Raw genomic sequence first — 12,297 nt, 5'->3', positions numbered from 1 at the left:
AAATAATGTTTGTATGTACAACTAGCTACATTCTGAGAGTGTTGACAGATAATGTGAGTATAGTAAACAATGAAGAATATATCTAGCTTTGACTGGTTCTGTTGTCTGGGGAATCCCAGATGATATTCTTTTCTTCCTTCTGCCCCCTATTTGGCCACTTCACTACTTTGAGACTCTTCCACTAGGAGTTGGATAAGGAAACTAAAAAGTAAAATGTAAATTAACTTTTCAACTGGTTAAGACCAGAAAAGTGTCAGCAGGGACTTACGGATTAAATGAGCTTGCTATTGTGCCCTGTATTATAACATTATTATCAGAGACACAAAAATTGACTCTACCCCACATGCCAAACAGGAAAAGAACATCTTCTATATTTCAGATGCCCTTCACTTTTAATTAAGGATTGTAAAAAAAAAAAAAAAAAAAAAAAAAAAAAAGCAACTAAACTGGCTCACTCTTCATCTTTTTTCTTCCTTAATAGCTAACCTCGTGAAGACGCATCTTTTCCTCCGAAAGTCTGCACATCACTTACCGATGTATCCAGGATTACAGACACAGGCAAGCTGTAAAGTAACGGGGTCTTGATAACAGCTACTGGCAAACTGGCGTCCGCTGTCGGGACCATCTGGACAAGGACAAGGACGGCAGTGATCTCCTGACCCAATGATGGGGTCTCCATAGTAACCAGCCAAGCACCTGCGTCAGTTGCCGAAGAGAGAAGGTCGTGAACCCCAGTTATAAAGAAATCTGTTGCAAGAAAGAGTCTAAGAAACCACATTCTCTGTTTAGGAACATCATTCCTCACGTTTCCACACGAAGCACTTGCCAGTAGAGCAGTGGCTCAAACACTAGTTCTAATCAGAAATCCCTGGAGGGCTTTTAAAACACAGATTGCTGGGCTCCCTCTCCTCGTTTCTGCTTTAGGGGCTGCTGCTGCTGCTCCTAGGCTGGGGACCTGCCACGGCAGGACCCCTGCATTAGGGTGACACCGCTGGCCTCACCCGGACCCTCGTTCACGCCTCCCCAGAGGAAGAGGCACATCTCCCCAAGTGCACCCTACTGCCTGCCCTGAGCATTCTGGTAGCTCCCTTCCTTGCATTAAGGAGTCTGGGGGCGGGGCTTGGGGGAAAGAGAGCCCGTGGTTGTCAGTCTCTGCCTATGCCTGGGAGGGACGTTGTGTCAGCAAGCCCACGGTGCCTTGTTCTGCAATCCAGCCTGTACCAGTAATAAAGCCGACAAGGATGCTCTCCAGATGCATGACCCTTGTGTCTGCCTCTCAGGGATGAGAGACGTTATTTATCCGTTCTCAAACCCAACAGGTTCCATCTCCTCTCCTTACACATAAGGCAGCCATGGAGCTTAAACGACTGGCAAGGCTTACACAACCAGTGAATAAATGAGCCATGATTTGAATTCAGCCTCCTGACTTTTAGCAAGGAATTCTTTTAGTATGTCATGCTGCTTTTCGACATGACTGGTACTTAGGTTACTTTTTTACTTCCTATAACATGAGAGCTTGAAGGAAGTTTGGATATCATCTAATCCAACTTAGTTATTCTACTATCAGAAAGTTGGATACTTGGAGAGGTGAGCTAACTCATCCAAGATAAGCAGGATAGAAGCACAACTGGGCCTGGAACTTCTAATTCAGTTTTTTTTTTTTTTTTTTTTTTTCCTTTCTTTCTTTTTTGAGGCAGAGGTAATTTTTTTAAAATGGGGAGCAGGGAAGGATGAAGAAATAGAAGGGGAAAGTTGTTCAGAGGACATTAACCTTCTATTTAATTAGACACAGACACAATACAAGAACATGTGCCCCAATTATGTGCTGGGAAAATTAGCAGTGATGAAGCAATTTTGTGCAACAGTTTGTGAGAAAGTTTTCTATGAGGTTTTTCTAGGTGAAGTAAGTCCAAATACATTATGGTAAGAACTGAGTGTTCATTTCCTGTCTCCTCCTTCTCTAACCCCCTCGGCAATAATCTGAGCCTAGAGCTTCTTTTTAAATTCACAGGATTGAAATTGATCATCTCGGAAAGAGGAAAAGAAAGAGAAATCAGCTCAAGCTAGACAGCAGCATCTGAAATACTTTAATGCACTTTTGTCATCCAAACTAGGGCTGAAAATCTTTTCTCTTCCTATACCCTTTTGAGTTCTGCAAGAAATCAAAATGCTTTACAAATAAAATTCACAGTGGGCCTGATTTCAGATCGGTCTTGTGGACAACCACCGCTGTTGACCTGTGTTCCCCCCACCCATCTCTTCCCCTTTTTCATCTGATTTTCTTATCTGTCTCTCTCTCTCTCTCGAATATATTCTCCATCTCTCAATGAAAGAACGGTAATGAAAAACTTAAGGGAGAAAACCAAAGATGACACTAATATATTAATTTCTTCATCTTAATCTTGTGTAACTGTTTCCTTGTTATCTTTTCACAACACAATTTGTGGTTGGAAGGACTAACTTTTACTCTAAGGAGTAGTCACTGAAATCGCTAAATTCTTGAATACCATCCAGCAGTATTTGCTGCCTTGCGTATCTTCAAGCCATAAGGTAACCAACAATGCAGTTTTCACTAACAATTTCTTTCATCTGATGAGCAACTTTTGCACTGACTGAAGCACTTGCTGAAATTTTTTTTTACAACAAAAATCCCATATAATGTGGATGGATACTAGAAGAGAGAAGATTTATTGACTTGAAAGGTGGAGACTAGTAATCCAAAAAAAGCAGGTTCTAAGAGCACGTCTGCCTTTCTTAATTAGTAATGAACGCTGTAGGTCAGGATGTAATTTTTTCATATGGACTGTTCCTTATCTACTGAGCTGGGCTGTAATGTTATTAGAGGCACATTTTATGTCCAATTTTTACTATCCCTTAGTGCAGTGCACTACATCCATAATAATTATGCAATTAACATCTGCTAACTGGAGAACAGATCTACTTGTGCACATTTTATGTGGGCTCCTGGAAACTGTAGCTGCATGACATGTTTCCAAAAAACAAAACCATTTAAAATGACTAATCCCCATTTGGATTTGGTTTCTACTTTGACCTAAATTAGGCATTTACATTTCACAACTCTCATCCTAGGCCAGGATCTGCTGAGACAGAGAGATGATTTCTATACAGCCTTAAGGTGACCTCTAGAAAGACTCTCAAAAGAGGGCAGATTCACATCAGTCCTGTTCTCTGCTGTATCCCCCCCAGCCCTTGAACAATACCTGGCACGCAGAGGGTGTAAGCTAAATCTGTTCTGGATAAATGAACGAGTTCCTAGAAAATAAATACCGAGGTGATCGGAAATGAAAGAGCCATCTGGAGACCGGTAGAGATTCATTCTGTGGTTTGTCTAAGATGCTGTTTGCTCAGCCAAAACCAATCTCGTTCTCTTTACTTTCAAGAGGCTGCGTGTACCTTTCACAGTTATGCCCCGTGGTGTAGTCCTGGCAGCTCAGGCATTCCCCGGTCACTGAGTCGCAGTCATCGCCATGGCCGTTGCACTGACAGGGCTGGCAACTCGGAAAGCCCCAGAACCCGGGTAAGCACCGGTCACACTGCCGCGTGTACACCCCCTGGAAACAGCGGCACTGGCCAGTGATGGGGTCACAGAAAGCATTGACAGATCCTTGCAGATGGCACTCACAAGCTGAGGAAACAGGCAACCGAGGGACCGGCTGAAAAACTCATTAAATGCAAACACACCCCTTACATAGGCCAGTCCCCCCCGCTGCCCAGTGCAGAATGCTCATGGGCCCCTGTGGTCAATTTCCAGAGGGCAGCATGCCTTCTGAAGCTATGGAACCCATGCTAGTATGACTCATGATCTGAACGAATACGTTACAATTCTTCTGATCAACTTACGTTTGCACCCGCTGGGGCCAAAGCCAAAGGTGCCGGGAGCACACCTGTCACACCTTCTTCCAACCACGTTTGGCCGGCACTGACACTGGCCTCCATTGGGGTCGCAGACGGAACTTAAGGAGCCCTGAGGGTCACACTCACAAGCTGCAGGGGAGAGAGGCAAGAGCCCACAACCCTATATACAATGGAATATTACTCAGCCATAAAAAAGAACAAAATAATGTCATTTGCAGCAACATGGATGGACCTAGACATTGTCATACGGAGTGAAGTAAGTCAGACACAGAAATACAAATATCATATGGTATCACTTATAGGTGGAATCTAAAAAAAAAAGGTACAAATGAACTTATTTACAAAACAGAAGTAGAGTCACAGATGTGACTCTGGTTACAAACAAATTTCTGGTTACCAGGGGAAAGGGGGGAGGGATAAATTGGGAGGTTGTGATTGACATATACACATTACTATATATAAAATAGATAACTAATAAGAACCTGCTGTATAGCACAGGGAACGCTACTCAACACTCCGTAATGGCCTATATGGGAAAAGAATCAAAAAAAATAAAAGAGTGGATATGTATAACTGATTCACTTTGCTGTACACTAATGTTGTATTAGTTTCAACTACATGCCAATAAAAATTAAAAAAAAAAAAAAGAAAGCCTGTGACCCAAGGCAGCCGTGCTCCCCATAGCAATGAGCCCGGTGAGTACCATTTGGCTCTGCAACGGTCTGTCCTTTCGCTCGAGCTCTTCCCAATCCACCCCCATGAGCACCTTGGCTTGTTCAGAATTCCCATTTAAAGCGGTATCCTCCCTCGGATGGGTGCCAGGGAAGTGGCAGGAGCCGGAGTTGACAGATAAAAGCGGTTTTTCTAGGAAGGAGGTCATTAAGGTTTTCTCTCCTTGCCTTCAAAGCTCAAATATCACAGGACCTTCAACAAAAAGCCCAGTGACCTTTCAAAGAGCAAAATATCAATTTCAGTTATGGAGTGCTCCTGTCATTCCATCCCAACTCCCCACCCCGCGTATGGAAAGTCTCAGGGACCTTTCCCTGGTCCCCTATTCTTTGTGTGTTACTTGATGACTGAGTCCATTGTTAGTGGTGCTCTATCACTAACATACTCTTAGAAAAGCAAAGACCAACTGTAGTTGAGACACTATTTCCTTTGGGCTGACTGCCTAACACAGAACTACAGGACCTGCCCACGTACCTCGTGATGTCAAGTGTCCTCACGCCTCTTGAGAAAGAAGGGGCAGAAGCAGCAGCCATAATACCTACCCAGGCCTGTCTGGTGTAACAGGGCGGAAATGCTAAAGATAATGTTTCTGCAAACATCGGTCATCGGAGTCTTCACGACGCTTCTGCTGTTCTCCAGACATCGGTATCTCTGAAAGGTTTCCCAGGCACTGTTGGTGACGACCCCATCTCCTGAGCCTCCCACGGTGAAGATGTCCAGCGACTTACAGAACGGCATGAGAACAAGCTAGGAAGAAAACACCACCACGTTGTTCTTACCGGGGTTGTCCCAGGTCATCAATTAACGCAAGCAAACACATAAAAACCCCAGGTGCTTCTTTGACTCTTGAAAAAAACAAAAACAAAAACAGGCTCATGGAGTCAAGTGAAAACCTTTTCATTCTTAAATATTCTTGCCAGAAAAAGTTTAGAGACCTCTTACAAAATTTGATGGGTTTTGAAATGTCATTGTTAAGACACTTCATATTTTCAGGAAGGATCGTCTTGAGTAGATCCTTTCCAGAGGGTGGAGTTTTATTAAAATAAACAAGCAAAGTCGCCTCAGAGGCAGAAAGAATGACTCTGCCTCACCTCTCAGCATTACCCTCCACAAAACCCTCTGGGGAAGCTGATGCATGCTTTCTGCCCAGCCCTCCCTGCTCATGTCAGAAACGACCTCCACTTACAGAATCGATCAGCGTGTAGGGGCTGTCCACACTGCTGTCCGAGGAGGTGTACTGGGGCAGCTCTAACCGCACTGTGTAGTTCACACCCTTCTCAAAGCACACGGGGCGGGGGAGGACCACATACCTGCCCCGAAACAAAAGAGAAAAATAACAACCAAAGGTGAGCCTTTAAGTATCTAATCCATCAAAGCTCCACGTAGATCATCCCAAAGGAAGGAACAGTCCGTGTTTGGCTCTGGCCCCAAAATGGTAACTGTACAACTCACCAGGCGAGACATCAGAAAAAGAATTAATTTGCATGTTGGTTGTGTTGAGCTGCAAACCACTGTCACACTGACCTGGAGCCAGGCGACAGGGACACCACCTGGTTATCATCATCAGGAACAGTGTTTCCACATCGGCTGCTGGTTGGAATCTTCCCAGGTCGCTGCACTGTGATGACGGCTTTCTCCCAGTGGTCGGGGAGCTACAGTAAGAAACAGATGATCGGAAAGACCATCCGAGCTGGCCCACTGCTGCCTGTTTGTTTGGATGGATCCATCCATCCATCTTTTGACAAGTTTAAATGGGAAACACTCGCTTGTGTTTCTCTTCCCTCTTTACCATTCCCTCGGCTATTACCCCAGTTCCAGCCTGAACCCCTTCCCACCTGGACACTGAAACAGCCTCCCACTGCTCTCCCTGCCTCTCCCAACGTCCCTTTTCATCCACCTTAAAACACAGCTTATTATTATTATCTTTTATTGGAGTATAGTTGACTTACAACGTTGTGTTAGTTTCAGGTGTACAGCAAAGTGATTCAGTTATACATATGTATCTATCTATTCTTCTTCAGATTCTTTTCCATTATAGGTTATTACAAGATACTGAATATAGTTCCCTGTGCTATACAGGAGGTCCTTGTTGGTTATCTATTTTATATATAGTAGTGTGTGTGTATCCATTAATCCCAAACTCCTAATGTATCCCTCCCCGTCCTTTCCCTTTTGGTAACCATAAACTTGTCTTCTATGTCTGTGAGTCTATTTCTGTTTTGTAGATAGGTTCATTTTTATCATATTTTAGATTCCACATGTAAGTGATATCATATGATATTCATCTTTCTCTGACTTAAAAGCAAAAAAGAAGATAAAAAAAAAAACCCCAAAAACCCCACAGCTTAGATAATGACAATCCCTTGCCCAAAACCCTTTGACAGCTTCCTGTTAGTATAGAGTCCAAGTTCATTTACTGATCCCAGCATTTCTCCTAACAGCATCTCCAACCATATCCCTTACCTGGCTATGTGGAAGGATGCTCAAAACACCCCTTTCTCCGCTGCTTCCTTCCTTCCTTCCTTCCATATTCCTTACTTCCTTGTGTCAAAATTCCACCTCTGTTTTAAGGCCTACAACTGACTCTTTAGTAAACATTTTGGCAGCACCTGGCCAGTCCGGCTGGTATGAACCTCTCATCTTGCAGCACTGTTTGTGTCTCTGCTCTTAGACTTTCCACCTTTGATGGCAGTTAGGGACATGTGTCCATCCCTGGGCAGCGCAGGCCATAAAGGCAAGGAGAGAACCTGGCACATTCTCATCACCACCTCAGTTCTCAGCAAGGCTAAGTGCCTAACAAGGAGATCACGAAATGTTTGTGAAACTGAAGAAAAATGTACATTTTTACTTCCAAGGAGCATAGAAAGTCAGAGAGGGTTCCCTCTATTACAATGCACCCTTCCACAATTCACAGAGACACAGTGTTCATTAGAAGAAAGATTTTTCTACCAATATCCCCCCCCACATTAGTCTACCAAGGGGTTACCTGTGGCTCATAGCGAATTAGGATGTCATACTCCATAGAATATGGTATGTTGTCGATGAAGAACTCCAAATAAGCCCCTTCAGGCACTCGGACGAAGCCCGCTCCAGTCCAGGAAGGAATACGGCCCTGGATATACTGCCGCTCCGCTATGCTGACCCCCTGAGGACAAGGGGACAGGGCCGATGCTTTACTTGAAATGGAATTCAATGTAACAGTCGAAGAAATCTGAAGTCACCCAAAGGTCCAAAACGGTAGATATTAAACCCATTTTTTGCAGTCATATTTTCCAGTAGACTGTATAATTTTTTGGTCTATAAACAGGTAATTGGTTTCTTTTTAGTTTTTAGGTTGAGGTAGTCTTGGGACACTGGAGATGGGCTTAAGACTTAGGATATACCTTCTATGACATAACCAGGAAAATGAGCATGAAGGAAGGAAAGAGAACATCCCAAATGCTGTTACTAGCAAGCCTAGGAGTGACCAGGTATGTCCCAGGTTTCCACAAGGCTAGCCTGATATCTAGAGGATGTATTTCTGTCATTCTCACTGGCATTTGTTTCAGGCGCCACGTACAAGTGAGGAAACTTGTTACAACCATGAATGTTCACTACCGATGAGTGAATTCTGATTGTAAGGCTGAGAATGGATCAATTTGAGTTGCTTAACTCAAGTGTGCATTTGAGTTTGTTCACAGCATTACATACCGTAACTGTGATTAGCTACCTCCAGAGATGAAGCCCTTCATTCCCTGTAATGTATGTGTGTGCGGCTTTACCCACCAAGAGGTGGAACCTATGTTCCCCTGCCCTCGAATCTGGTCTGGCCTTGTGCCTTATGACCAGCAAAGTGTGAGAAAATGACATTCTGGGACTTCTCAGTCGAGACCTTGAGAGACCTGGCAGTTTCTGTTTCCTCCTCCAGATGCCAGGTAAGAATTCTCACTGTCCAGACACCTCCATGCTGTGAGGAAGCTCAAGACAGCTGCTTGGAGAACAGCACCCAGCTGGCCTCCAGCTGTTTCCGCCGTCCCAGCTGAAGTGCCAGACATATATTTGAAGCCGCTAACTTTTGGCATGGCTTGTTACACAGCATTAGAAAACTGAAGCAATATCCTCTCTGAATATTTACTATACCAGCTAACTCTGGTGCATCAGTAGAGAAAAGAATGGAAAAAGAAAAAAAAAACAACAACCCACCTCCTTAAAAACACCAAAAGCCTTATTAGTGAATGTTCCAAAGTCTCCTTCTGCGTTATGGATTTACTTAGCTTTAAATCTGACTGTTCTCAAGAAGGCCTGTTCCTCACCCTTATTTTGTGCTCACTGACAAGATGCTTCTTACTTGGTCTTTTTGCAAAATGTGTATATGCCATTACTGCCCGCCCCCCGTACTCTGCTTTACCCACCTGGCAAGCACCCCCCTACTTACAGGCCCCAAGTTGGCTTCTTCTGCTTCGTAGATGTAGTGATCCAAGGTGGGGAAGTAGTAACCAGATTCCACTCCGTTGCACTGGCGTCCGATCATGTGGGGTTGGCAGACGCACTGGCCTGACTCTGCAGAGCAACTGGAAAGGAAGGAGAGCTGGTCAGCTGTGCTCACCACGTTCATAATGAACCCACTGGAAGCAGATCCACCTTTGCCATTAAACAGTAAGTGGGGTGAAATATTCAGGTAGGGTTTTCTTACTTCCTTCAGAAAATAAGTACACGGAAAAAAACATTGCCTACAAATTAATCCCAGACTCCTGAGGTTGAAAGCTCTCAGTGACCTGGTCTTTGGGTTTTCTCTCCCTTGCTCTCTTGACTATGCTCCATCTGTGCCACATTAAGGTTTTCTGTAGTTATCACATATGTTCTTGCATTGATACATCTTTTGCAAATGCGACCCCTTTTGCTGGGCCTCACATCTAAATATCCAGCTCCCAGAAGGACAGCTCCAACTTAGTTGTCCCAGAGGCTAATCACAGATCCCAGAAAGCAGCACCTAATCCCTCCCATGTTCTCTGTTGGGGAGAAGACTCCACCACCCAGAGTTAACCACATCAGAAACCAGAAGTTCTTCTCCAGATTCCTTCTTCATAGCCAATCAGGAACCAAATTCGGTGATTTCCCCTCCTAGCACCTTGTGCATCTCTCCCTGCTTTGCACTGACTAGGCTACGCCTTTCTTCTCTCTCTCGCTCACAGTAAAAGCAGGTACAGTCCTCTAATTGGTATCCTTATTGCCAGTCTTCCAACTTCGCAGCCTGAACTTCCACCTTCCCCCGGAGCTGCCTGAATGACCCTCATGAGATGCATTAACCGCATCGCTTCCAGGCACGATGGCCCTGGGGAGGTGCACCAGGCCCCCACCATCTGGCTCTTCTCTACCTTCCTAGCCTCACCTCTGCCCTCGCCTCACCAGCCACACTGAACTACTTAAGAGTTTTTCCAATGCACTAGGGGACTCATGACCCCTTCCCTTTGCTTGTATTGTTCTTGCAGCCTGGAATGCCCTGCTCCCTTATCTACCCAGCAAAGATCTACCCACTCTTCTTTCAAGATTCAGCTCACAAATCCCTCCTGCTGTGGTGTTTCCTGACCATCACTCCCCATCCCATAGAAGGAACCACCTTCTCCGTCATGCCACCGCCTCCTTGCAAGAGAAATGATGTATGCGACACATCAACAACTAAGCTCCTCACAAAGTAGGTGTTCATTAAAGTTGACGCACTGTGTCTTCAAATCCTCCTGATTTTTCAACTGTCATCCCTTCATGAAGGCTTGTGTGGTTCCCTCCCTCTCCTCTTCTCAAATGGTGCCTTCTGAGGCCTCAGTTGTTTGCTATCTTTATTGTTAAAAGACATTGATCACTTCCTCTCTTGTTGGACAATTATCGACAACTTTGCTTTGTACCTGAAACACTGTAAATCAACTATACTTCAACTAAAAAAAGAAAAAACCCTGAATTACATGCATCCATTTTTATTTCATTAAACTCAAGATGTGATTTGGAATTGTTACTTTAAACCTATTCCCAGAGTTCTTTTTTTTTTTTTTTTCCTTGTCCCTAAGTTCATTTTAAACCAAATACCTAAGGCAAGTTACAACTCACAGGAAGACTGAACACTCAGAGCTTTATTAAAAACACCCCAAACAGCCCTGTCCTGGTCCAGCTGAAGTCTTCTTCCTTTATGTCATGTGAATAGTTTTTATCCTACAGGGGTAAGAGCACATTCAACATCCTGTAGACAATTCCCAGAGGAGGAAAGCTTGTTCCAATCAGGACCCAGCCCTCCTTCGAGCTAATCCACCAAAAGCCATTTTCCAAAATTCAGGCGTCACACATGACATCACAGGGGCAAAAGAAAATCCCTTTCCCCCCCAGCACATGTTTACTGAGGGAACAAATGTCTCAAACGTGAACCACCAAAGAAAAAAACACCCAGATTCTTCCCAATGCCGTCCATTACTAGAGAACAAGCCAAGGAAGGCAAGGATAGAGACAGCGGGCAGGCTCCCGAGAGGCTTTTACCCGCAGCACAGTTGTAAAGAAGAAACAACTCACTCAGGACCTGACCCCGTGCAGGGAATTCCCCTCATGTCAGCTCCACAGCCACACGCCTGTGTCCACACACTTGAACGCTTGTCACCGGTGGGCGTGGCTCCCACTCAACACCCGCTCCTTTGGTGAACTCGTTCTTGGGGCTTTACCTGCCCCCATGCAGGTGGCCCTCACCTACAGCTCTTAGCTCTTACTCACGACTGTGCTCTGGTTGTACCCCTCCAGCCGTGAATGGGACATTTCCATGGTTTGCCCAGCCGTCACCTCTAATTCATCCTGTCCCAAACTGTTCGCCACCTCACACACCGACTTATCTTCAGCTCTGCTATTTCTGTCAGCAGATTTAAAATTACTCTGATGTAGAACGGACTTGTGGTTGCCAAGGGGGAGAGGGGGAAGGGATGGATTGGGAGTTTGGGATTAGCAGATGCAAACTATCATACAGAGAATGGATATACAACAAGGTCCTACTGTAGAGCACAGGGAACTATATTCGATCTCCTATGATAAACCATGACAGAAAAGAATATAAAAAAGAATGTGTGTGTGTGTGTGTGTGTGTGTGTGTGTGTGTATATCTGAATCACTTTGCTGTACAGCAGAGATTAACACAACATTGTAAATCCACTATACTTCAATTTTAAAAAATCCCTCTGATGTAGGTGAGACGTAATCTTCCCTTTATCCTCAATATAACACGTGTTATTTCAAGACGGTTCTCGACTCAGCCGTTTCCTCTCATTGTCACTGCGGCTACCCTAGTCCCCTGTGTCATCGTTCTACACCTGTTACTCCAACCACCTCCCAAGCTGATCTCCCCAGTTCCTCTCTCTCTCCCCTGCCCAGATCATCCAGCTACACGGCCAAACCAACCTTCCCAAAGCCCCGCCTTCCCAAAAACCCACAACTGTTTCTTCTTCTGTCAAGTCACGGAGCCTCTGCCTGGTTTCCTGCAGCCTCTATAACCCCTCTTCTGAAAACAACTGCTTCTCTTTCGGGCGCCCACCCTTGGCTTTAGCTGAGCCACACTCCTCATACCCTTCCACAAATATTTACTGAGCAGACATTAGCCCTGGCAGCTGTGCTTCCTGGTGTCGAAACTCTCCCATTTTAGTCCATGCCAGTCAGCTTTTTTTTTTTTTTTTTTTTGGCTGCACCTCGCAG

At 44.8% G+C, this 12,297-nt stretch overlaps 1 protein-coding gene across 1 annotated transcript in view; it reads right to left on the bottom strand.

The window, feature by feature from the left end:
* LAMB1 (laminin subunit beta 1) overlaps positions 1-12,297 on the bottom strand; it is a 75,716-nt gene that overhangs the window by 28,244 nt on the left and 35,175 nt on the right. Inside the window, exons 14-21 of the mRNA XM_082399701.1 lie at positions 9,020-9,155; positions 7,592-7,750; positions 6,130-6,257; positions 5,792-5,915; positions 5,148-5,352; positions 3,862-4,005; positions 3,415-3,646; positions 533-696 (exon numbers count right to left, since the gene is read on the bottom strand). Of these exons, the coding sequence (XP_082255827.1) occupies positions 533-696; positions 3,415-3,646; positions 3,862-4,005; positions 5,148-5,352; positions 5,792-5,915; positions 6,130-6,257; positions 7,592-7,750; positions 9,020-9,155 (1,292 nt within the window). The remainder of the gene's footprint in view (positions 1-532; positions 697-3,414; positions 3,647-3,861; positions 4,006-5,147; positions 5,353-5,791; positions 5,916-6,129; positions 6,258-7,591; positions 7,751-9,019; positions 9,156-12,297) is intronic.

This window comes from Balaenoptera borealis (assembly GCF_965194805.1).
Source record: "Balaenoptera borealis genome assembly, chromosome: 7".
Taxonomy (NCBI): domain Eukaryota; kingdom Metazoa; phylum Chordata; class Mammalia; order Artiodactyla; family Balaenopteridae; genus Balaenoptera; species Balaenoptera borealis.
This window is presented reverse-complemented; position numbering and strand designations above follow the sequence as displayed.